The sequence below is a fragment of the Epinephelus moara genome, chromosome 1 (genome assembly GCF_006386435.1).
Source record: "Epinephelus moara isolate mb chromosome 1, YSFRI_EMoa_1.0, whole genome shotgun sequence".
NCBI lineage: Eukaryota > Metazoa > Chordata > Actinopteri > Perciformes > Serranidae > Epinephelus > Epinephelus moara.
Window position 1 is genome coordinate 24,360,940 of NC_065506.1, and position 27,648 is coordinate 24,388,587.

General features: G+C 40.8%; 1 protein-coding gene across 3 annotated transcripts in view; it reads right to left on the bottom strand.

The window, feature by feature from the left end:
• The window catches only part of rnf111 (ring finger protein 111), a 36,171-nt gene that overhangs the window by 765 nt on the left and 7,758 nt on the right, over positions 1-27,648 (bottom strand). For 2 of the 3 annotated variants that reach the window (XM_050054793.1, XM_050054801.1), the window contains 12 exons: positions 24,362-24,494; positions 13,777-13,931; positions 11,245-11,439; positions 10,624-11,012; positions 9,877-10,129; positions 7,029-7,392; positions 6,812-6,937; positions 6,520-6,637; positions 4,779-4,859; positions 2,986-3,081; positions 2,631-2,717; positions 2,103-2,206 (listed from right to left, as the gene is read on the bottom strand). In XM_050054793.1, coding sequence (XP_049910750.1) covers positions 2,103-2,206; positions 2,631-2,717; positions 2,986-3,081; positions 4,779-4,859; positions 6,520-6,637; positions 6,812-6,937; positions 7,029-7,392; positions 9,877-10,129; positions 10,624-11,012; positions 11,245-11,439; positions 13,777-13,931; positions 24,362-24,494 — 2,101 coding nt within the window. The remainder of the gene's footprint in view (positions 1-2,102; positions 2,207-2,630; positions 2,718-2,985; positions 3,082-4,778; positions 4,860-6,519; positions 6,638-6,811; positions 6,938-7,028; positions 7,393-9,876; positions 10,130-10,623; positions 11,013-11,244; positions 11,440-13,776; positions 13,932-24,361; positions 24,495-27,648) is intronic. The other variant, XM_050054810.1, reaches the window with a different exon arrangement.

The following is a 27,648-nucleotide window of genomic DNA, read 5'->3' on the forward strand; positions in this document are numbered from 1 at the left end:
GACTGAGCTTAATCATAAAAAAAATACTGATATTGTTTTTTCATTTAGCTCTATTAATCACAACAGGATTAATTTTTTTTTTTTTTTCAGTCTTGTCTTGTGTTTACATCATCTTATCTCTTCCCAAATTAGCAAGACATTTTCTGTGAGGCTATTCTTCCTTTAAAGTGATTTTGAATGTTGCTGCATCTTTTTTGTCTAAAGGACATGAAAAGATAAATGTTAACATAAATTTATTTGGGAAGTTAAGTAGTTTGTACCCCTTTTTAAAATCACATACTTTTTAATCTTTGGGTTTGGGGGAAGGTATCAAGTATTTACAAGTCAAAAGGCTGAAGTCATTACATTCATGACTCAAGTATGAGTCAAGTCTGAGTCATGTGACTTGCGTCCACACCTCTGCTACTTGCTGTACCAAAAACCCAGTCATATAGTCAAAAAATGTATGACTTTTGTTTTCTCCTAAACACATTTCCTTGCCCTCTATAAAATTAATGAAAGATGTGATGGATAATTCAGGAGGACTTGGGAAAGGACAGCCGCTTTAAATGCTGCTGCCACAAGAATTGTGGGATGGCATTATCTCCCCTCCTTTCATAAAGGATGGTCCAGTGTATCATACTGTATGTTAAAGGAGATAAGAAAGGACGCACTGAAGCCCCATTCCTCAGTATTCAGAGAATTCAAACAACTCTTTTCACCGCTGCTACTTAGATACATCTGCTTCATTTTACCTTTGTCAGCAACAAAGACTATTCGACCACAGCCGATATATTTGTGACCCAATTTTTAAGATTTTCATCTTTATTAGGAACAAATGGGCTTGGGGCTGTGTGTCAGTTAAACTGAAAGTACCGAGAGACAGTCTAACACATTTTGGGTTTGGTCTTTTTATGAGATTTGCAGTCAATAAAATATAAAATATTCCCAATCTTATCCTATAAAAATGTCCTTGGAGAGCCTTCAAACATTTGAGTTATTTGTACAAAACATAAATAAGCAGGTTTATTCTTCAGAGACGGCTGCACTTTGACAAAGCTACTCGGTCGAGCACTCCTTTCACAGCCCGTCCCACAACTTTGTCCCGTTTTTTGCACTTTTATTTAGTAGAAATGGTAACACTAGTGAAGAGATACCATACTAGCTAGCTAAGTTTAAAGGTACATTATGCAGGATTGTCAGTTACTGTTTGTAAACACACTCCCCAGCAAAAGTTAAAAGTAAAAGCCAATCCCAGATTCACTCTCACTTTGTTTTTTTTGCCTCATTATATTTGTATTTATTCTGTGTTGTGTCTCTTGGATGTCTGCTGCTTTAGTCTGGCACCTGCACTGTGGGATTTTCACACCCATAAACATCCCTGAACACGGTAAATACGAAAATAAGAAAATGCAGACAGAGGTCGGAGTCTCTGCAGAGAAACACATCACCACACACTTCTAGTCTAAATGATGACTGAGAGGGATTACTTCTGTATGAGGCTATAAATTGTTTTTTTAGGAAATTCCTGCACAGTTTATCTTTAACATTAATAATTTATATTAGAGGTGTGAAGAACATCTGGTTATCAGAGATGTATAAAACCTTCTTTTTTTGCTGACAGAGGATTAATAAACCAGCAAAGTATTTTTACCTGAATATGACCATTTAAGAAAAAAGTCCTATAATGTGTTATAGTTTGGAAATATATTATCAAAATTATTCAGAAGCTAAAAGTGGAGATTGTAAATAATTTAGAAAAAAATAAAATCCCTCCATTTGTTAAAAAAAATAAATAAATAAAAATATTTTTTTAAAAGGGTGTAAAAACGTGAAACTCATCACTTTTTTTTACACCAACAGAGGGCAGAAAATCCTCTTTTAAAAAAAACCTGAGTGAGTGCCAAAAAGCAGCTCCATGAGGCCGGTAATTTTGAGGCACTCTGGGGTTTTCTGTTGATTACTATACCTTTGGGTCTAAAAAATGTACATCTCGAGAGACGGTGGCAAAATGGAACAACTACACCTGCCATCCCACATGTCACGCCCCTGAAAGCGTAATTGAACACACTTAAAACTGTGAACAGCGAACGGCACAAACACCCAGGAGGGGATCCATTTACCTGACGTCCTCCCCCTCCTCCAGTATTGACAGACAGATGGTGCATTTTTCTTCTGTGTCTTCATCTGCCCCCTCGTCTTCATCTTGCTTACCATGCAGCTTTCTCTGTTTGTGAGAAACATTTAGAAACGTAACTTTTGATATGCAGCGTCGATCAGTGGAGCTGCCTCAGCAGACTCATTACATATGGTTAATAATCCTAATATTCCACTGCTCAACTTAAACACTGTGGTAACATTACATATTACATTGGTATAAGAATATAATGTAGTCTATAAAGAGGTAACTATGTTTGCAACAAACACTTCAACAAAAAACATTAAATTCCTTTGGGGACAGAGAGAATGGTCATTTTGTCCTGAAAACAGAAAACACTTTCTATCTATTGTCTCTAAGCTAAACATATCAAAATTATCCAAATCAATGTTATTCTAGAGCCGAATTCCCTGGCCCCCAAGACTAATACTAACATCTACTGTACATGTGAGCAGAGACATGTTTCCAAATTGATTTGTTTATTATTTCTCACCGATTCTGGGGTTGCGTGCATATTTTTCCCAATAGATGCCCAAGCTTCAGGGGTTAACTCTTGGTCAATGTCTCTCTCCAACACCTTCTGTATTGGGTGGCAGGGTGTTAGATTGCTTGTTTAGATACATTTGGAAACCGCTAAGGAAACTTTTCCTCAACATTGTCTTCACAGCTGCATTCTACAACACACTACAGTATTTTGCTAAAACATCAGACGTTTGAAATGAGCACAAAAGACCACTGCGCACTCTGTCCCAGAGTAAACTGTAACAGACATGCACAACTACACACAGTATCTGCAAAATGCAATGAACAATATATACATAATTACACACACTCTCATAGGTCCTCACCTTTTTGTACTTGTGTGGGTAAGTGCACCTCTCTATGGTTCCCTGAGAGGCTCCTCGGTTCACAGTCCCCAATCTTTCCTCTAAATGCAGCAGGTCCTGAACGGATGCAGAATAAACAAACCACGAAGAAAGTGATGAACAAACGCACACATTGGTTTTTGTAACTGCTAAATTTTCTCTTACAGAGCACACAACTGCAGCAAACCTGGCCGTCTTTGTTGTTGTTTTTTAAGCTCTTTTTTCTGTCTAAAGCTTGGCTTTTCATTTAATAATCTTAGCGTCAGATTTAGTGGTTAAACCAGGTGACGCAGTGAGTAAAACTTGCTAATAAAGAAGCATGCATTCACAATAGCTGAGACCATGTATGTGTACATGTTGCCCCTTTTTGACAATTAGCATTAACAGTTATTCAGCTGTCCTTTGGTTCAAGACCATTTCCGCAAAATCTAGCATAAGTCTGTGAATCCATTTGGAAGTGATATGTTTTTTGCATTAGGCTACTCATTTTGCCACTACACTTGGGTAGCATCTACTTTTTCATACCTTTATACCTTATCGTCACATTTCACTGGGGTATACGGTATGTGACGGTATTCGTGTAAAAATAAAAAAAGAAACGGAAAAAAGTAAAGGCTAAACTGCTGGTGGATAGACGCATGTGTGTAATTGTCTTGTAATAACCTATAATGCTGTATTTCTAATATTAAACATAGTCTACTTAGTCAATTCTCGCAAGGTTTAAATAGTTATGGCCCATAGAATAATCAATAGACAGGAAATATGCACCCCTCTTCCATAGATCCTTGCTCGAGGACCTACTTGGAGGTACCTGTTGCTGTGGTGGATACAGACACATCAGTGGGCTGAACGGAGATCATGTGCGGATGGTGGTGGAGGACTTACAGCTGAATAAAATCATGTGGCTAAATAGTGCACACAGCTTTGTCTGTGTTGGCTCGCTCATCTTCATCATCAGGACTAAATCCAAAATACAACAGATGCAGATGGCAGAGGCAGATGTATTTTTCTTTTTCACTAGTCCTGTAATGTTATCCCTAACACTCGCAGTTGCCCTCTTTCTTAGCTAAGCTGCCTGTTCCACCAGTAGAGACTGGCCTCTGGTGGGGGATGCTGTGTACTACAACAGCTCAATACAGCATCTCTATATCAGTTTAATATAGAGAGGAGCATCTGTATTTTTTACAGTAGTGAAAATCATACCTTCGGGATTTTTTAAATACAGTGCTGGTCGCAGCTAAAACAAAGTTTGGAGTTCAGTGTCTTGCTCAAGAAAACATTCAACATGGATATCAAACTGCCAACATTATGATCAATGGCCGATCTGCTCTGCCAACTGAGAAACATCTGCCTCGAGTGAAACAACACATTAAACTGAGCAACCTCCATCCACTGACGACACTCTGGAAAAAAGCTAGTAGGTGGACCTTGAGTCAAGATTGTTTTTTTGTGAAGACATTAAATTTTTTCTTTGTGTGCTCTTCTCCACTACAGTATTACATCCTGCTTTCCCTGTGACAGCTCCGTGCTGTGAATTTGTGTATTCTGAATACAAATTAACTCCAGTGTGTAAACTATTATAATGCGCCCTCATTAAAACAGTATGAAAATAGTGATCAGTCATGCATTGATGAGTTAAGCAATTATAACTTTAATATTGATGATGGCAATGATGAATGAAACAGTAATACATTTATGCTTTTAATTGCCAGAGTTGTGCTGGGACTGATGAAAAAACAAATCTAGCATAGCTGTAAAACAAAAACAGTCCTCACCTCATAGGTTCTTCCAAAGCCAGTCATTCTAGATGAGATGTACCGAATGTGTGGGTAGGTCACTTCAGATATGCCAGTGTGCTGTGAGGGACAAAAGAAAACACATGCACAACACATTTCGTTTAACTTTGGGAAAACATTTCAGCATGTCTGTCTCATAACGAATGCACTTAATCCTTCTGGATCAAAGGGCTTCTTAACCCTTTTTTCATTTCATAATTCCACAGACCTATTTTATTTGACAGGGTCTTAAGCTACTGGTGACTGTTCAATATAATACATGCTATTAGGGGCTGAGTCATTTGACTTTAAGCCATGCCATGTTACTGTATTTGTACATGTATTTCAGTAACTGGCGTTTTCTCAGAGAATAATATTAAACCTGCAATAAAAAAAGTCTGCTTGGGTTCATAACTTTATGTTGACATAGCTAGTGTTAGCAAACAGTTGCTTATTTACACATCCAGCAGTTATGGGGCAACTTAAGCAATTATTTGGTGTCGTGTTTGTGGCCATCTGATGAATTTACTCTAAGGGTAATACTCTCCTTGAGACTCCTCTAAGGGAAATATCTGTCTCTTCAGCTGGTAAATGCTCTACTATGTTCACCAGCTAGCTCTGCGTCTGTCTGCAGTGTAGTTTTGTCATGTGCATTTATTTGTCAAAATGTGTACCCACACCTGGCGAGTAAAATGGACTCTGCTTTTGTTTGAAGCTTGGGTTTGAAAACAGCAGGATGACTGTCGTAAATGTTAACAATAAGAGAGAGCGAGAAACCACAGCTCGTACTGGTGTATCAATACTGTGAAAAATGAGTATCAAAACCATTTCAAACGTTCAAAATCAACATGTATTGGTAACTTGATATTTCTAACAACACTATAAAAGCACCGAAAGTGAGTTTAAACAGTTAACTTGTGAGACGGACAGCTAAAAAACCTCACTATAAAGCTCTGTAAAGGTGAGGGGAGCTGCAGATTTGAAAGCTAACTCTTTGTAGGTCCACCATAACAAACGACCACTTTTACATTATCACTTGATTCGTTGTTATTATAGAAATATAAATCATGGCCACTCTTAGTTAAACTACACCTGATGTAAGCTCTAAGTGATAATGGCAGTTCTAAAATTAAAGTTGAGTTTTAACAAGATAATTTATTTCAAAACAAATTAGAGGGGCCTCCAAATGTGTTCACATGGCAAATATGTAATGATGAAGGTCCTAGATGTATACAGATTAGAACTAATGAACTCTGCCAAGACTCTTCATCAAAATTCACTTGCCTACCCACTGGTTCTACTTCTCTACCCCCTAATTCTGAGCATGCACGCTGTGATGAACTGTGGATGTGCTCTAAGCATTTGTAAAACAGCAGCCTGACTTTATGTGCACTCACATCAATGCTACAGAGGAGAACTGATTGTAGAAGACAACTAATGTTCAAATGTTTGAGGGTGACCAAGTAAAAAAAGAAAAGAAGCAATAACATCAGGAAACTGTCGACTACATTTGCACAGGATCTGTCTTGAGGCTTGTGGATTTGTTGAGTGTGCACTTGAAATGCCCGATGAGCTACTATTAATTGCTAATGCATTATTCATGTGGTTCACCAAACCATCCTTGAAATAACTGATGTTATAAATAAGGGGCCAGCACCATTAATCTAAGCCAGACTTCATATAAAAGTGATTCTTTCTCATTTATGCTAATGTATGCATGTGTGCTGAGGGTTTCTCTCACCATGAAGGGGATGGGGAAGTGGTGCAGTCTGGGGGGAGGGTGGTAGTGGGGCAGGTGGGAGTGCAGGTGCCCTGAAGGGTACGGTGCCACAGTCACTCCAGCCTCAATGCCAAGCTCCCTGATGACAAACACATAATAAGAGATCAGTTGTCATTTCATCAAAACTTTCTGTAGTCTGTCTGAAGATAACACCAAGGGATCATAGAGGCACATTTAAAATGTGTAATGTTTGATTAGCTGATATGAAACTGAAACCAGCCATCAGACAAACCTTATAGCCTCTGATACTGACCATGCTGTTCTCTGCTCAGGCTGGCGAGGGTGGGAAGACATAGTTTGTGGCACATGGATGTGGTGACCATGGCCGTAGTTGGGGTGCATTCTGTGAGGGTGTGGAGGTGGACGCTCATGTGCTCGTCTGCAAAGAAAGGAAAATACAGGTTTACAGCTAGAGTTTTATCTTTTACACGAATATGAACACTCAGAATGTGGGCAATGACGGTACTCACGTCGGGTGCTGCATCATCCTGCGCCTCTGAACCTCCATCCTCTGCAGCATCTCATGTTGATGGATCCTCTGCACCGAGGCCCCCAGCGCCGGCATATGGTGTGGCAGGGCCTGGTGGTCTGTAGGCAGGTGCTGGGCCAGCGGGGCACTTGAACTAGAAAGGTGGTGGGTAGACAGAGGTGGGGGAGGGGCAGGGGGCACGGCGTGGCCTGAAGGGTGGGATGGCAGTGGCGGATGAAAGGTGACAGTGTGGGGAATGACATAATCGCCTTGTGGAGGGGGCTGAGGTGTAAGCTGGGGGTTCCCATGGGAATGAGGGCAGGCGGAGGAGGGCTGATGATGCAGTGAGCGTGCTAGAGAGCCATCTGGGTTTGAGGGAAAGAGAGAAGGAAAGAAATAAGTAAAACATCTTTAAACATTAAAGGATAAGATACTGTATACTTTTTTCTTGTTAACAAATCTCATGGACAGACCAAATTGAACAGTGCATGAGTTAAATAATTTTCCGACTTTTACAGCTGGTTTGTGGCACTCAGCCCTAAGTCCAGTCATTATTACTGAAAGGTACATTTTTTTTTTAAAATGGTCACAAATAATACTTTTACTGGACAACAATGGGGCACTACAGCACTGAGGATTAAGCTACATCAGGCTTTGGCTACACAGGAAATACTTGCTATTAAGGGTGCTCCAGTCTGTAATGCAAGTCTCTATATATAGTATAGTACATATATATATAGTATATATAGTGTGTGCATTTGTGTGTGTGTGTGTTTGTGTATGTATGTGTGTGTCAGTCGATGTTATGAGTGTCGGTTATATGCAGGGGGATCCAAACATGACATTGTAGCAAGAAGCCTAATAATTCAACCTGCGTTTTTCATCAGATAATAGTGAGTTAAAACCTTATGTGAAATAAGTTTTACAAAAATGACAAATTGTTTTTGTGTAAACTAGACTGACATTAGTGTTCAATATTAGAAAAAAAACCCTAGGAAATTAACAGTTTTCATTGACTAAACTAGACTAAAATAATTAAGGTAATTTGTGCCAATGATATGACTAAAATGTTGAATTTTCCTCAACTAAAACTTGACAAAACAAACAGAATAACAAACAGGGTGAATTTGTCTATTATGATAAAAACCAATAAGAATATTTGACCGAGGACTTAGACTATAAAAAAAGAATAACATTAGTTACATTAGTATAATTTTATTGTTCTACTTAAGTGTGTTGTGTACATTTAGCTTTTACTAACTTATATTTGTTTAAAAATATTTTATTGTATTGCACAGAAAAGCTAGATTAGTCTCTAAAAGACAAGGATTGGAACATGTCGCATATGTTGCCTGTCAATACACTAACAGTTGTCAATTCATGATACTTTCTCATACTTTCTCAAGTTTAGTACTTAATATACATTGTTGTTCAAAATAGTTAAATAAATAAATAATGCTCAACGCCCACTGAATCTATTTGTTTTTGATGTTGGTCATTTTATGGAATTTGTTATTAATGAAAAATTTCACCAGACTTATCCTTTGAGGAAATCACAAAAACCAGACAGCCATTGAAAGTCTGACCAAAACCACTGAGCCCTGCAGTGTAATGCGGTGCGCTGCATGGTGGTGCTTACGTGTAGGAATACAGAAGTTCTACAGATGAGAAAATGTTGTGCCAAAGGAAAGAGGCTATCTCATGTCAAGGTAAAGCAGTGCACATATTCTCAATACAGGGTCCACTTAAACTGATACTGATTTTTTAGGCAGCTAAAATACATTTTGCTGCTCCTGTCCACAGCAGTGCATTGCTGAACTTGTGTGTTGGCACTGTTGTCTGCTTCTCCAAACCAGGAGTGCACCGATTGACATCTACTGTAGGTCAAGTACCTCACATAACCCACTTCAAAAAATCCAAACCATCCCTTTAAAGATGATGGCTCTGTAGCTTTGTTGTTATTGTTGAAACCTTCTCTGTTCTCTGGCAAAGACAAAAAGATCAGTTCACCACTGTGAGTCATCCACTTGATGAATATTAATTTATTCTTTTGTTTTCCGCTCTTCTTGGTGTAGACTTCCTTGCCACTTGTCCAAGCAGCAGTACAATGAGGAGGAAAGGCAGGCAAGAGAGAGGTGAGCGTGGGCACCAGCAGCAACTAACTCTCTTACTACATCCCCACCAGACAGCCTTGTCACAGCGCTTCACTCTACATACTGAGCTATTCCGAGTAAAATGAGCAATTAACTACTTCTGGTACAGTTCCCACAGCACTTGGCACATTAACCACCAGGCTCTGTTAATTACTATTAGCATTAGGTTTGAGAAGTGTGGCTGGCTGCCAGTTTTCACAAGTGATATGGCACTGCAAATGAGCGAATTTTCCAAATGCAGTAGCTGAAACTTGAAAGTGCAACTGAAAATAAATTGAATTTTTTTTTGTCTCACATGTCTGCTCTGTAAATCACTTTCCTCTGTTCTCCTTTGAGGAAAAAAATCAGAAACCAAAATGGAGAAATTTATATTTTCTTACTTCAGGATGGCACTCTTCTAGTTATGCATAAATTCTACAGAATTTGGTTCTTCGTGTCTACATAGATGGAGACGTTATTTCAATACAGCCAATCAAATGTTTTGTAAAGCAGTTATGTCAGCACTCTATCACAGGCAGAGCAGATGGTTACACTGAACCAGACACTGCTTAGTAACACTGACACATTTAAAAAAAAACATGCTGACATTATTTTTGACTACAACAAGAGATGACTAAATGGGATTTTAAAATTCACATTTGAAAAAACAGTGGTGAACGTCTGATTTCCTGCACTGCACGAAGGCGCTGTACTCACAGGAGGGGTGCATGTAATGTCTGCAGGGCTGGGGTTGTGTTTGTGGCTGGGGCTGAGCCACCATGGAGGAGCTGAATGAATCCACCACAGCTGGCTGGCTGGGCCCAGGGGTGGCCTGGGAAACGTAAGCAGGCGGCCGTGAGGTGGAGCCTGGGCAGCACGGGTCAAAGGCCGAGGTGCTGCCATGGAAACTAGCCCCGTTGTTTCCACCGCTCCGAACACTGCTGTTGCTCAGGTCCACTGGCAGAGTTTGCTGTGGAAGGAAGGCGAAGATTTATAGAAAGAGGAGGGCCAAATTTCTCCTGTGGAATGCTAAATGAGTCATACGAAATTCAGGTCATATACCATGTATTCTAAAATTGTATATTTTCACTGCTGCATTTTCCTTTTTGAGTAGAAAAAAACGTATAGAGGGAAACTTAGTGTGTTCTGCCTGCTTTAGTCTCAAGCTAAATGCTGTTTTCGAGATAGAGCGTGCATGTTGATTAGTGACAAGTGCTGGACTATAACCTTTACTAACTGACAGGGAGGACGGTGGGATGATGCATAGTGAAGCTTTAACATAGTAATGGAGGAAGTTAGCATAGTATGACATCACAGCAAGACTATTTTAAACGCTTTAACACTTAAAACTTCATCCTATCTCCTCACACATATAACAAATATATTTAAGCACTTCAGGTCATACATTAATTTGTGTTATGTGCTGCTGATAGTGTACTGTTAATGAATGCATCATTACCATACCTGGTCATGGTAGTGGGCTGTATTGTTGCTACTACTACTGTTGCTGCTGCTGCTGACTCCAGCACAGGATGCGGGCAGAGCACTGGGTCGCTCCACAGGGCAGCTCGGCTCTTGAAAGGGCAGGGTGCCCGGTGGCTGTGGTGCTGGGTGATGGACATGGTGGACGAAGTGGTGAGCATTGCTGTGGCTATGACCGTGGCTGTGCTGGGAGCCACTGGTCTGCTGAGAGGACGACGCCTGCAAGCAGCTTGAATGAGAGTGGCTCAGGGACAGGTGACCAGGGGAGGGCCCTCCACACGGGGAGTGCTGCTGACAGCAGGATGGGAGTCTGGGCATGGCTGCGCCTGCGTTTTCTCCTGCTGTACCTGACAAGCCTGGTCTGCTGTCATCTGATGGGAATAAGGGATATGGTTAGAAAAGTATAGGATCAGACAGCTGGTTAGTGTTTTCAAGGGCAAAAAAGAACACAATATATACTATTTCACACTTTAATTCATAAGCATTATAAGTAATACCAGCAGCTGAAATGGAGTTATTTTGGACCTAAGGGGCCCCAGAGCAAAAGTGTCAAAATGAAATGGTTCACAGCAGCTGGTTTCAACATACCATGTCCTGTCTTACCCTCTGTGGCTGTGCGCGTAGAGCCACTTGGCCTCTGTGTGTGCATACTTTCAGGTATTGAGCCTGGGCAGCTAGTGGAAGGGCCTGGGGCATCATTGAGCTCTGAGGTAGAGGCATGATGGGAAGATGATGAAGACGACGACCTGACTGTTTGAGGGTGAATGCTGCCAGAGGTTGTTGGCACAACTGAGAGATCTGTGGAGGAAAAAAAAGGCAGGGGATAATTAAGAAAAGGAGGATAAGTGACACTTGTGCTCAGAGAGAGAACTAAAGGTGTTGCTTCACCAGTCTATGCATTCAAAGAGGAGAGAGAAAAGAGCACACGGTTCCTTGACAAAACAATAGTTCTTGAGTTACTGACAGAAAAAAGAATGACTGATCCTAAATAAAATTTACTTGTAAATACTTCATAATAAAATCTAATCTCACTACAAGGGGAGGGGGCTTTATCTGGGGTCTAGTTGGATTTCCATCCAAATAAAGTGCAAATTTGAACTGAATTTTCAGAAATCAGTAAAAGAAAATGCAACGTGCTTTTCAATCCGCTACTGAGAAGCGAATACTTGGTGTTGGTAGATTGAGATAAGTGATGGGTGGCGCTGATTCTCCAGTCTGGTGCCACTGTGTTTCCATTGCAATTAGTTGCATTCAATTTTATTGATACACCAAAACAACTTTTTCTGTCTGTAGCGTTTAAACTTTTCTGCAGTGCTTCAATATGCTTGCGTTTTTGATATGCAAATTGAGGTGGATGGAAGCCCACCTTGTGTGAGTTTTGTTCACCAAATCAACCCGCTATTAATAAAATTTCTCTTATGCAACATCAGTTTTCAAATAAATTGACAAGAATAGTTATGAGTTTAATATGACAACATGTAGACAACCTAAAATCCAACTTGACACTATGTCTGGAAAAAATAACCCTAGTGTGGACTGCAGCATGTGTGTACTTGTCTGCAGAGGCTTAGAAGCCGAGGAGAAGAGCAGACCTTATTAGCATTCCACTGTGTGCACTACATCTGCTTTTCAGATTCAGAAATTAATTTCCCTTCTTTTCCCTAAGAAATACAAATACTCTAATACTTCGGCTCTCCATAATTTTACTATCCGTCATGGGTGTGAGCTCATAAAGAGAGTCACACAAATGCCTATGGTTACAGAGCAGCGCCCTTTTACAGAAAATATAGTAAAAGAGGGTTAATGTTGATGGTTAATGTAGGACAACAAAATCGATTCTAACTGCTGAGTGGTTAATTGATGCACATTTGGGTTAATATGAAAGGCATAATAACAACCCTAGCAGTTTAGGATCTAAAATATTTGGATCTTAAATATCATTGGCACATTTGTGAAACTGTATTCTATGATCACTCTGTCTCAGACAAATGTTTAGTCACTGAATACATTTTATTCTTGTAGTAAACAGTTAGGATTAGGAGCATATTAATAACCTCCGCCAAGGAGGTTATGTTTTCGTCGTCCGTTTGTCTGCAAAATAACTCGAAAAGTTCTGAAAGGATTTTGAAATTTTCAGGAAAGGTTGATAATGGGACAAGGAACAGATGATAAAATTTTGGTGGTGATCGGTTGAAGCGAAGTGGATAAAATAATAAAATGGCGGGAAATCTGAGCTGCTTGGCGGAGGTCTGTGCTCTCTGAGTGCTCTAGTTACTCCTTGAGTCATCTGTAAAGTGCCTATCTCATATCTAAATAAAGATTAATGCGAAGCTCTGCAGCATCTTAAAAATGTATCTACTACACACCCAGGGTGATACGGCCAAACACATAGCTCCATGTCAACCTATTATATTACAACATATTATTTCTCCACCTTGTCACTAATGTCATGAATTTGACTATAAAAATTCAAAGCTAATATCACAGATCACTTTAAATTATAAAAGAATAATGTCTATGGCTTTCACATGTATGAAGCAAAAGATGTAGCAATATATCAAGGCATCACTGCCGACACACGGTAGATAACTTGAAAGGGGAGACGTCTCGTGAATCTATGCGTAGTGATCCTTTAAAGGCGCTGTATGTAAGAATGTGGCCAAAACAGTTACTGCACTCAAATTCAAAATACTGCCGCGAGTCGTGTCTGCCCCCCCCCTCCCCTACAGATGCGAGGTTGCTGGACAGCGGGACGCTGGAGACTGATTTGTTTGCCCACGGGCGGCTGCTGTGGCAGGGCTGCGTCTTCGGGTTTCCAGCGGACCGTTCGGGCAAGTCCGGCTTCAGACAATTCTCTGAATATTTTTGGGTCTTCTCTCATTTACGCTTCCCTGTAGCTGCTAAGTCAGCATCAGCTGTAGCATGGCTAGGTGAATTAGCTCGATTCATTTCAATATGTATTTTCAGACACAATTTGATTTAAAAAAAAAAAAAACATTATCAAGCAGTAATTTGGCAGCCCCCTGCAGTAACTCTGAGGACCCCTAGGGTTCGCAGACCCCTTTTTGATGACCCAGGTTTTAAATGGACAAAGTTAAAATGTACTTGGACAAAAGACATTTCCCTTGTTCTTACCATCTTCATCAACAGTGAGGTCCACCACCTCCCCAGCATTCTGACGCAGTGGTTGGATGACGGTGGAGAGTCTGTGACGTCCACGTGACTCCTGGAGACGATTCTGGGCGCAACTATTACCCCAAATCCTGCCAATACCCCCCACTGAGCGTGACCTGTAGACACACAAACATAAAAAAAACCTATTACAGCCAACAGCAGTAGAGGATCACTTATCTGACCAAGAGTATTCTCACAGCTCCCAGTGAAGCATTTGCTTTGCCAGAGCCAGACTCTCAGGCTCATTTCCAGGCCAGAGGCTGTTTTGACAAAAGCCTGCTGGGGCAAAGGTAAGCGAGGACATGACAGTGGACAAATCTGACAGAAGCTATTAGATCTGGTCTTACTATCTGATGAGTACAGTAGTTCTTACTGCAGTCTTTTAACCAACTGAGAACTGACCTTTCTTCATGGCAGACATCTTGACATGTTACAGCAGGAAAAGCACCGGTGTATGTACGGACATGAACAATGTCTCTGGCCTGTTTGGGTGTGTGTTATATGTGTTACATCTTTGGTACATCTGTGTTTGACAGGACTCAATTACCACAGTAATGAAATGTTATAGTGCTTGATTTAGTGCAGCAGAGCACTCTGAGTGCAAAGTGTCAATATTACACCTGATGCAGTTTATTTCATTTTGGGAGCTAACATGGTGATCGATCCTTACATGATTACTTATAAAGCCCTTGTTCAGTGTACACAATTGTATTTGTAGCAAGACAACAGGCACAAACCAAGGAATCCATAACAAGAAACTCTTGTATTTTACTAACTTGATGGATGGTTTGTTACAAAGAACCATCTGAGAGGCTGTCATTGAAAACCATTTGAAAAAGGGCAGGCACTTTCAAAAAATACTTGGCAGGTGACTGGATGAACTATCTGTCTTTTTCCCCACAGACTAACATTGGGAAAGAGACATCTTAAAACCAGTGGATACATTTTTTGAGCGTAACAGCCCCTGCAAAATGACTCATTTCACTATCCGGATTTGTTCATTTCATTTTGCAAGTCTATCCCCATTCAAGTTGGCAGAGAGCTAAACTGGAAGTTAGCTGCTCAGCTAGCAGAAGTCTCTAGCGTGCTTGCTCTATGGTACCAACAACGCGGAAGATCCAATTAATTTAATAACCTGGAAGTCAAACTTTTTTGGCTTCATACTCCACTGAGCAACTTTTATAGTAATGAACAGGTAATGGGGCTCCGCCTCCAATGTTGTATCCAGTTCGTTTTTACATCCATTGTTGTCGCACACACCTAAACCACGCCTGTAGCTGCCAGTAGCTCCTCACAGGATGTTGACTGACACAAACACATTACTTGAAGCCTGACAAAATAGATTTTTTTAAATTATTTTTGGGGGCTTTTTGCCTTTAATGACAAGACAGTTTTGATGCAGGATGAGACAGGATGCTGTCTTTGTACATGGTATGCCTGCCCTCCCTACTGAGCTGCTGGAAGCTCCGACAAGATAGATTTACATGTGATACCATGAGAATCCAGCTGCCATATGATGTAAGGACATATATATAATTTTAGCTCAAAAAAGAGTGCCAGTGAAGACTTACGATAGGTTTAGATGAACACAACACATACACCTGAAACTGAAGTGGGTGCTTTGTGGATCACAATGCATCATGTAACAAAACTGTTTGTGGTCTGTGGTCCAAAATAATTTTTCTGTTGAGTATCAAATCACTCTGGCAGGACTATGCGCCTATGCTGTATGGACGATGCCATCATGGAGCTCTGCATCTACAACAACCATCTAAATCTTCCCATTCTTTCCACCCACCTTCCTTTTTCCTATATCTCGCTCGAATGCTCTGCACCTCTCTGCCCTGTCATTGGCCGTTCCTCTTTCCTTCCTTTTAATTTTCTCTCTCAAAGGCTCCTGTCGCTCTACCCCTTGCTCTCTGAGACTGGAGTGAGAGGCAAGGGAATAGCCGCATTTCCCCCCACAGTGCCGTAAAGCCAGGTGATCAGAGGGAGGAGGGATAAGCTCGAGGGACAAGAGACTAGAGACTATATGGGAGTGCCGTAAAGCCTGATACCATGGAGCTTTGTGGCTGGGGGATTTCACTGCTGTTCCCTTAGAGCGTTTAAAAAAATGCACAGGAGCAGAGGGACAAGGCTGTGTACTGAGTGCCAAAAGCTCTGCACTGTAAACCACAACTGCATCGTAACTAAGGAGCTTTAGGTGTGTCAACCTGAACCATGGACTAGCTCTGTGACTCTTATTGATTAAATAATAAAACCATAAGGCCTAGTTGACACAGACAAGGCTATTTTTGTAAACAGGGTTTTCCCCTCCTTTGATCTAAAATAAAATCCCTGTCCACAGAATATTATAAAAAAAATCTTTGTCCAAATGAAAATGCAAAAACAAATTTGAAGTGCTGTAAATAGTATGCCAAACCCACAGGCAGCAATATAACTGTAACACTAAAGCCACACAAAAAGAAAGAAGATGATGTTGGCCAAACACAGGCCTGATAAAAAAGCGACCAGTGGCCTCAGTATAGGGGTGTTACAGTTCACAAAATTCACAGTTTGGTTTGATAGGATACAGGGGTGTCATGGCTCAGTATGTTTTCGATACAGCAAAAAAGTAAAAATGCCTGAGAAATAGCCATGGTTTTTAAATTTTTTTTCTTTTATGTTATTTTAATTCATTTATTAATTTAAACTAACATAAAGTATGATCTCTATTTACTTTGAACAGTGATGGAGCTATACCTGAGCGCCCCTTTACTACTGACATTAGGGTGCACAGTATCAATGTTGTTTCTTTCGCCCACTGAATGTCAGTGGTGAATTTGCTACGTCCCACAAGCTCTCCTAGCGTTTTCAGTCTAATACATACATGACATAAACATCTGTGTTAAATCCCAGAATCACTTATACACACAAGCTAAACAGCCATCACTAACGTAGTCTTTCTGACCAAATCGGCTACCCGAACCACCGGCAGTTGCTGCTCATTGCTGTGTGCTTTGTGCTAACATTAGCTGTTGACCCAGAGGCTGCCACCGCACAGTGGCTCTCGTCCCCTGGTTTGAAGGATGTGGTCATTATTTGGCTTGGTGTGCACAGTTGTTCTTTATCCACCACTTCCTTGCCATTGCCATCATATTTCACAGTGAAACCAAAGTGGCTCAATACACCAGATCTGTAGACTATTGGAGGATGTTATGTTTCTGGTCTGGTGTTCTGGCGTTACTGATCATCTTGCAATGTGCTAGCTTAGCATAGCATGCATCCCGGTGTGGTCTCTCTTTTGCTGTCTACAGATAGGTTATGTGAACTGGAAACCTTAAACTGGCTCATATGTAACATAATGTGTCTCTTTGTCGTAGCCTTTGTGTTGCCCTGACCTTCCCCCAATAGATACAGGCTCCATATCACTGTCAACAGGAAAAAGTGGGTACAAGGAATAGACGGGTGGGAATTATGTACTTGATATATTTTGCAATAAAATAACCAATTGAATTAATTTTTTTGTCCTGCCTGTAAGAAGTTATTAGCAAAGAAATATATGTTGTTTTTTTTTATGATTTTGTGTTTCAAAGGTATTTTAATGACGCAAATAACTGGAATGATGGAACAAAAAATATTTAGTATCTTTAGAGTTAAATGATCAAATGTGAATACATGAGTCCAAAGACTTTAAGATTATACTGGGTAAAACATCATAAACAATATTATGTAATGCTATGAACTGGTTAACTTATTGATATTTTCCTCTTTATGCTGAAAGACGTTGGCTTTGATCACATTCCTCAGATGTGTTTTAACGCAGGAAATGCCTTTTCACTGCTGTTTGTGATAAGGGGGATTCCCATCAGCTCATACTGTCTGCTTCCAATTCAATTTCCTGTGAGACATGCAGCACAATGCAAGTAGAGTAGAGGAGGAAGCTTATTAACTTTCATATTTCACAAATTGCTAAATCAAACTTGTGCCCATTCACATGCAGACACATACACACATTTGTGACAACCCACAAAACACACAGCAGCGAGGGTGGTATGCAGAGAGGGGCACATGGTTGTTGTGTTGGTGTATAATTGGCCAGGCTCCTCAGCTCTGGGTTGTTCCCAGGGAGCAGGACTAACCACGAGGGAGGGGCTCCTAATTAAGTAGACCTGGGATTATTTTGTAAATATCTGTTTACCACCATGATCTCCTGAGGGTAGGGGGCGTAGAGGGGGGTAGCCAAGAGGAAAACAGTACATTGTAAACATGAACACTATGGGAATGGGTGGCTTAGCAAAACTGAGGTTTTGCCAAGCCTAGGTGATGTGAGCCACATGCCCCGGGGATCAGAGATGAGTGATATAGAGTAAACTGGTAAGGCAGGAATAACATTGTGTAAGAGTGGTAAACAATTTCAGGAATCAAGCTTTGCAACGATGAAAGTATCATCACAATTCAGGTTACAATGACTTCACTTTCTAACTCACTGCACTGAGTAGAGAACTCGCTGTATACAAATGCGTATTCCTTTGTCTAATATAAAGACTAGAATTACCGCCTCATGGTTGTATGCCTCCGCGAACCAATCAAGTTGCACTTACAGTTCACATCCATGTCTGTGAAAACATGGATGCTTCACTCACACTCACACACACACACACACACACACACACACACACACACACCTTTCCCCCCAGCAGCACAGATCAGCACAGTTTTTAGATTAGTGTCACCAGTTCAGTATCTGACCAAATGTCTCCCCTGATGTTTCTGAGAGTAATGGCCAGAAAAGTGTTTTTGCAGAACATCATGACGTTAAAGTTGACCTTTGGAATATAAATTGTCATCACATCATCATTTTATCCTATTAGACATTTGTGTGAAATTTACTTAGTGAATGAATTATTGAGTTATGGCCAAAAACATGTTTTGTGAGGTCACGGTAACCCTTTGAGACCTTCAATCACCTCATTGAGATCAGTTCAATGCTGAGTCCAAGTGAACATTTGTGCCAATTTGAAAAAATGTGATGGAGACAGACTAAATCAAATTGACCTTGACCTCTGATCTATGAAGACCAAAATTTAATCAATTCATCTTTGTGTCCAAGTGAACATCTGTGCCAAATTTGCAGAAATTCCCTAAAGTTGTTCTTGAGATATCGCGGTCATGAGAATGGGATGGACAGACGAACAGACAGACAGAAATATGTACTGACGGACGGACACCGTGAAAACACAATGGCTCAGGGGCGTCGGTAGCTTAGTGGTAGAGTAGGCGCCCCATATACAAGGCTGTTGCCGCAGCGGCCCGGGTTTGAGTCCAGCCTGTGGCCCTTTGCTGCATGTCATCCCCCTCTCTCTCTCCCCCCTTCACACTTGGCTGTCCTATACATTAAAGGCAAAAATGCCCAAAAACATATCTTTAAAAAAAAGAAAAAAGAAAACACAATGCCTCCAGCCACAACTACCGCCGGCGCAAAAGCATAAAAATATTTCATCAGAAATACAGGGCCCTGTACATTTTGAGGACCATTCTTCTCAATGTATACACGAGAAGAAATATACATACAAAATATCTACATCATACCATCAGCTTTCTTTCATAAACAATTTTAAAACTGTCTCACAAATGTATCTTTAAACTCACCCTGTCTTTACAGCAGCATACTGAACATCTGTCCTCTTCGACTTGAGTGGAATAAGTTAGTATTTTAGATGGATGTGATGTTGGTGGATCAGTTGTAGTTGCAAGTGACTTTCATACCTGTTTGTTTGTAGCCATCTCAACTACAGGCACAGCATTATTATTTTATATGTAGTTAGGATCTACACTGGCAATGACATTTAAAAAGTTTTGTGACCCTACCACTATGCACGTCCTGAGCTGATATGGATTTTAAAAAGCCTTTATCAGCCCCTGCACTGATTCTGCATATCAGCTACATAATCCTTGTTTGTTGTAACTCAGTGCGCTCTAGGTGAAACCGCCGCCAAACACGCCCCACACTGCCCTGTTAAAACACTGGAATGTTCTGATGCACTGCAAGTGAACGACAGTTGAGCGACACGAACAAAAAAATAACAGCCAGCAGTTTAAATTAAACATATCCAAACTGACAGCGTGTCACTGAGCAATGTGAAAAGAGCAAGGTTGGGTTAAACATTATTTTGCTTTGCCCCAATTTCACTAATATTTGGCACCACATCCCTAACTTGCTGCTGTTGGTTGAAAACTGTGTTTGAACTTCCACATTTAGTTTGTACAAGCTGGAGATAAGGAGAGGAGACTGTCCAAATCCTGTCCTAAATAAGACACACACTCTTTTGTTCACACATATAAAAAAACATACTACTAGACACTATACAAAACACTGAAGGAAAGAATTTTCTTTATCAGTCACGGCCAACTTGAGGCTATGTGTGCATTGTGCAGCTTAATTTTATAGGACAACATACACTTCATTGCCAATTTATTAGGAACATTTAGTTAATACTAATGCAGTCTAACACAACAGTCCTGCACTAAATCAAACCACCATAAAAGGTTATAATGTTAGTTTTCTGTTGAAACTGTGTTGTTATAACTCTATTGATTATTTTGAAGGATCTAGTTTGTAATGCTTTTTAACTGTTTTACGTGAGTATTATTTTGGACTTGGTATTTTGACATAGAAAAAATTAATACATGGGATTAGAGGAAATTATCAACCAAGCAACCAAAAAAACAACAACCTATGAATATTTAATTGAGTTTTCCTCAACACAGTGTTGCACTATAAAAAACAGGGCTGTGACACATTCTGGGTGTGTCCTGTGCCTATATTGACATGGGGTGCACACAAACACACATTCAAAAACCGGACTGCTGGCGGTGTAAACAAAGCTTTCATTGCTCATTCTGTTGGCCTTTGGTTCCCCGCCCTCCTGCTCCCCTGCTGCCCATCCCCCCTTCAGGGAGGCTCATCCCTGCATTCTCTAGCGAGCCAGGACATCTTTGACAGTCAGGAAAACAGGAAGATTAGACAAGCCATAGCATTCCAAGCTTGGTGCAATCACTTCTGGGAAGAACTGTCAGATGTTACTGATGCATTCATATAAAGTAGGGAAGAAGAAAAGATACTGTGTTGGAAAAGATTAAAAAGGGATACAGATGGAGGTTAACACAAAGGGTTTATGAATTGAGATGCATTATTACATACATGAGGAACAAGGGGAGTATTGAGACGGCAAGTTATATCATGAGAATGGGGAAATAAGATTTTCAGTGGAGTGAGGATAATGGAGAGGACTGCAGAGAACAACAGTGGGAGCTATCTATCTAATGTAATAATCTAACACTGTAAATATTTAGCAGTTCTCAGAAATAGAGTACTATGTTCCAATTCTCAGATTGTCCACTTATTAATCCGCTGCTTATTTCTTAAATCCTTTTTAAAGACCTTTAAAGACGGATCATACCAGTTACGCCAGGGCCACACTGCCTGCGAAGCGCAGCGCAGCGAAATTCTCGCGCGCGCCGGAGAACCTCCGTTCACATCAGACGCGCATTTCTCCACGCCGTCGACAAGCGATTCAGCTCCCAGCTGTTATTTTTCACTGCCTGGCTTGACACATTCGCTCGCGGCTCGCGCAGAAAATAGACCAGACGCCGAACTGATCGCTGCAAATCGAGAGCCTGCCGCGGAGCTTCCCGGCACGGCGCGGCCAGTGTAGATGACACAGTCGGTTAACATGGGCGCCGAAAGGAAACTGCCTTCACTTCTCGGCGCTTCGAGGCTATTCGCGGCGCTTCCGCGGGCGGTGTGGCCCTGGCGTTAGGTGTAAGCAGAATATACGATGTTGTGGTTGCCAAGATATAAAGTTGGCTGTGCAGTCTCTTCTGGTATCTCTTTAGAGGCCCCGACACACCAAGCTGACGGTCGGCTGTTGGTCAGTGTTGGGCTGTCAGTGAGTGTCTGTCGCCCTAGTCGACACCACACCATTGCCCTTTGCCGGCTCCTTCTGCCTTCTTTTGGCCGATTCAGCATTTAAATTCGGCGTCAGGTACGGCGCCCGTCAGTTAATGAAATAACTCTGATTGGCAGTTCAGCTGAGCTCACGAGAAGAGAAACGGAAGTAAGGAAAGTAAAAAAAAACAGCTGAAGTCAAGAGGGAGTGAGATCAAAACAAACTTGTTGCATATGTATGATTATTTTTCTATAGCCACTGAGCTCTATAACAGAAATGTTTTGTGATGGTTTCTGGTATTGTTCACTGGCACACGTCCTTTCAACATCATGTTGTGTTCTTAATGTGCTAACCTGCTAGCTAACACCAAAATGGTCTTCGGCTGTCGTCTTTGCGGTGTGTTCATGTGTAACTTTCTGGCTGAGACATGCGTGACATGAGGGGATTCAGGAGTTGGCTTTTGTTGCCACTAGTTCTTTGAGGTCGGTTTGGTGTGTCTGGGCCTTAAAGTTTCTCACAGATAGTGACTGTTGGAAATTAGCTCTGTACTGAGCTTGTGGTCAGAAATATCACGGTGAGCAACCTTTTTGTATCATAGAATTATTTGTGCATGCATAGTTATTACTGGTGTAAAACTCATACTGCTGTGTCTATTAAAAATCATGGTTGACATTTTTTGACAACCTTTACTTTAAAGGATAATCCATCTCATGCTTGTTTCGAGCAAGCGGAACCCTCTGGGGCTGAAAAACCAAGCCAGGCAAAGTGCCAAAACTGCAGTTCCTTAAATGGCCACGTGAGGCTACCTCAAAAAGCAAGTCAATCCCCATAGACGCCCATGTTAAATGTTGACAAGCTGGTACAAACAAACAGTTCTGGTCTCTGAAGCTTATTTAAACATTCCTGACAGCTGTACTAGGGTGAATGTTTAAATAGCCCACACCTTTATTGTTATGGGCCTAAAGTTATACATAGTTAAGGGTGTGGCCACTTCTGAGTGACAGGTGGGTGTGGTATGGTTTAACCCCAGATTCACAGAGTATAGGCAGAGTAATTTGATGAATAATAGAACCCCTGACAGACAACGGAAATCCATCTGAATTTACAGGGTGTCACAGCTGGAGTGTGCAGAGCATTGTTACTCTTTACATAACATTATTGTTTATCATTGTGGGTGCTCACATCGTTATCTTATAGTTATCATTGCTGGTGTGGATGACTTCAGATTTCACAATCAATGTTAACTTCAATATTTGAATTTTTAAAAAAAATTGAGGGGGCATTTTTGCCTTCAATTGATAGGAAAGCTAAGCGTGAAGGGGGGAGAGAGGGAGGGAATGACATGCAGCAAAGGGCCACAGGCTGGAGTCGTATATGGGCCGCTGCGGCAACAGCCTTGTACACAGGGCGCCTGCTCTATCCACTTAGCCACCAACACCCCTCCATGCAAACTTTTGACCGCTCTTGCATCACAATCCACTTCTCCACTGCACACCCAAATGCACCATTTCTTCCAAAGTCATTTGTTTGCCAGAATATTGCTTCATTCACTGCTTCCGTTTGTTGCTTGTTCATGAGCCCATCACAAGTGTGAGAGACTTGTGAAAACACTAATCCCATACACTGAAACTCTGTTATAGGATGAGTTATAGTAACTGTTGGAGTGGTCATACCATTGACTAACATCCAAGTACACATACACAACCCCATAAAAAGCAGATTTTAATACTACGCAAACATAATAAAACATGACAACTTGTTTTTCAAAAAGCAAAAGACAAAAGACTACCCGAGTAAACAACACATGACCAGTAAAGCTTAGCAGCACAGGGAAACGGGGTTCTTCATGTTCTACAGAAAGCAGAACAAAACCACATGATCAGTCATGCAAAAGATACTGAGACGTTTGTCAGCCCCAGGCTCCAACGGACCTTATTACTCACAAGAGAAAAATGCACTGAAAATTTCTGACAAACAATAACAATTCTGAAACTTTTCTATCTAGTTTAAGATTAATTTACAGTCCTTTAGGCCTACTGAAACCCAAAACTACATTGGGGGAACTGACTGTGGTGTACCCCAGGGTTCAATATTAGGTCCTAAACCTTTTTAGTGTGTAGATGCTCCCCACAGTAGGAAAAATCCTGTGCTTGGTCCATTGTTGAGCAGGAAAGTCTCTCTTCATTTGTGTACAACTTGTTTACCACACAATCACAAAACATTTTGTACGTTGTTCCATAGACGTGCTATAAAGTTGTTATAAATACTTGACTTGTTCTCTTGTTATTAAGGTTGGCTTGCATGTCCACACTTAGAGCTCATAAATGTATTCAAACATGTTTATCTTGTCTGCTGACGTACTGTATATCTTGCTAAAAGTTTTACTAGGATTAATTTTCGAACCATCCTGCTGGCCTTGAGATCAAACAAACAAAAAAAAGACAGATACTATGTTGTCAGTATGTATAGAGAGTCCCATATCCTAAGGTTATCAAGGCCACATAGCTGACATTTAGTCTACTGGTTAACAAAACAAAGAGGGGGGAAATCTTTTTACATTTTTTTTTATTTAGGCACATTATGTCAATGCCTGCTGAAAAAGCTGCTGCGCCTACCTGAAACCATCCCCAACTGTGACGATCTCCACTTCACTGTCAGTTGAAGTGACGTTGATCTCCTCACTTGCAGGGACAGCAGGAGCTGGAGCTGGAGTTGCCTCAATCACCACCACATCCTCATCGAGGGCACCTGAGCACACCAGTTGAATTTAGTATAGTACTGATATACACCATAAATCTGACAAAGGCAAAGAAACTACAATAACTACAATAAAATAAATAGAAAATTTTAACGTGTAGCCTGACTACTCTTCATTGCACTGACACTTTTTTTAAACATTAATTTCAATATTATGATTCACAGCAATATGCTATAATTACAACTACATCTATTCTTTTAAACAGTATTCATATTTTGGAATCTGATAGATGTTATCTATATTTCCAAATTAAACTAACCACATGCAATTAATGGAGACCCCTGTCAATACTTTATCTCGAGAGATCCTGCATGCGTATTAATGCTGCCCACATCTCACACAAGGAGCACCACTGTTAAAACAAGTTTAAGTGACAGCAAACTAATTTGAGACTAATTAATATATTTTTTAATGGAGCTGCTGCCAAGACCATGGGAGGCCAATGGGGGCATTCGCTTCTTAAGCACAGTGTGTTGTGTTTTCTTTTATAACTGAACACACAGCTTTATCTACAGGTTTATTTTAAGGCTTTCAGCCCAGGTATACATACATTATTTTAGTCCCCACCAGTGATGAAGATCATATACAGCATATATTTGCAAACAATATAAGTTTATCAGAGCTAACAGTCTCATGCCTGTTTCTAATTATTGTCACCATTTCTCAGTGTAAGTGAGAGATGCTGACTCATGCATCTGGTCTATGAGTCAAAGTTATAAATTCTCTCCCACATTCTTTAGACTTCAATGTAAATCTTAAGTTAACCTTTCATGGCAGACAGTTTTCATCTTTATTGTTTTCGAACTAATGCATGAAAGGGCTGGGTATTGTTCAAGAAATTACAATACCAGTACCATTACGAGTGCCTTTAAAGCGATATTGATTCCGATAGAGTACTTCATGTGATACTTTTTTTTCTTTTCTTTTTTAAAGATTATTTTTATGGGCTTTTTGCCTTTATTGACACGACAGAGAGTGAAATGGGGAGACAGAGAGAGAGTGGGGACTGACATGCAGCAAAGGGCCGCGAGCCGAATTCGAACCCGCGGCCGCTGCAACGAGGCAATGCCTCTGTACATGGGGCGCTGGCACTATCCACTCCACTACACCCCTTGATACTTTTTTTTCTACTTCATTCAATGCCCATCATGTGACATCTGGTTACAAAATATAGTCATACTTAGGAAAGTTTTGGTGGCATCTCGTACGTGGAACTGCCAACACCGTCAAATACACCACGCTCAACTTCACCACACAACAGATTGTAGGGGTTGTACATCTGCTGCTGTGGTAGTGGGCTGATCACACAGCGCATTAAATCTAAGAACATCTGCAGTGATTGGCTGCAAGCAAAACCATAGAAACAGTCATTTATTTCTAGATCTGGATATGAAAATTATAGAGGTTTTAGTACTTTAATACTTTGTGGAATTTGATCAATGGCTGAAAATGCACAGGCTATGAATGCTGGTTAACAGTTTTAAGAGGCAAAAATATTTAAGGGCACTGCTACATTTCTCATATGTTTACTGAGTTTTCATGCACATCTCTAAGTGCCATAAACTCCCCAGTGTGATTTCTATTCCTAATGTCTCCTGAGAACTGCTGCTTAGCACCCTCTGCAAGACTAGCTGCCTGGCACTCTGGTGAAGCCTTCATGAGGTGACGCAAACAACACCCAACACCTTACTTACAACTTGCAGGGAGTTGTAACCAACCTGTGCATGATAGGTACAAAAAAACCTCCTTCTCCTACTACTATACCTGACACGACTACAGTACATAACAAACGCTGGAACAAACATGTCAAATCCCAAGTGATGATTTTCTTAAGTCAACCAGCCACTTGATCAGTTGGTAGTAAGAGTACATGCAATATGCTTGAGGCTGAACAATCATCCTTTGAAACTGATGATGATGATAACAATTCAGTGTAACCAATCATCAGATGTGTGCATAAGGGAATTTGTAGATTTTTATTGTATCTAAAATGACAACAATCCCGATGGGACCTGCATTTAAGGTGGATTTGGCTGAGATATTGTTTATTCACATTTAATATCTTCTGTTGTTCAGTTTAGAGGTGGGAATAAACTGTTCTTTGTCTACATCACGCACCTGCTCCAACTCTGGACATTTACAAAGGCAGGTTTCATCACTTGCCTCCATGCTTCCCATGCTGTAAACAAATGCCTTGTTTTCCCTGAGAGACCTGCTGTTTCCATGCAAAGCCAGTCACTATACAGTGACTGAGTTTTCTCCCACCTGCCTCCCACCATGGAGGCACAACAACTAACTTTCCATTCTCCCCTAGGGCCACAGCAGCCAGAATGTGCTGAGGCTAAATGGCTACACAAGGAAAACGATGAAGCAAGGTACAGATGTTTTTTTTTTTTAAAGATAAACTGACTCCTGTTGTAAATGCTGAAACATTTAAGATCAGAAAATAGCATGTGCCTTTCAGGTGCACAGACGATGGTGAGAACAAGCGCAGAAAGCTATGGTTTAGATTTAGGAGCTGTATAAACCTGTTGTTCCAACAGGTACAGAGGGCTGCAGTTTTCATTACTGCCTGCCAGGTGTGGGGCCATGAAAAGCAGAGAGGGGAGTAGCTGTTCCTTTATCAGCTGTGCCAAAGCCATTACAAAGACATACAGACCATAGTCTTATGTATGTTGCTACATTTATCGTGGGAGTCAAAAGCTTTAGTACAATTTCTTACACTTTTCACCTTGTTTGTTTATGTGAAAGTGGGACACTACAACAGTAATATGCATCCATGTGCAGGGGAACAGCTGTTTGTAAGCATGTTGTCACCACAATCAAACACTACACAAGGTGAGTCTTCCTTTACTTCCCCTTCTTTGGTTGATAGCCAGAATGAAATCACCTGGCGCAGAATGAAAACCTGTAAACTCTTGGTCCTGTTTCAGTAAATAGACATTAATACCTATTACCCCCTCAAAAATCTGTCTGTATATGCGTCTTTTTTACTAGGGATGCACCGAATATTCGGTAACCGAATATATTCAGCTGAATATTGCAAAAAAACACACATTCGGTATTCGGTGGAATAAGTTAAAAGCAAGGCCGAATAATAGCAGCGTGTTTTGATAACGCAATCAAACAGCGTGCCGTGACGGG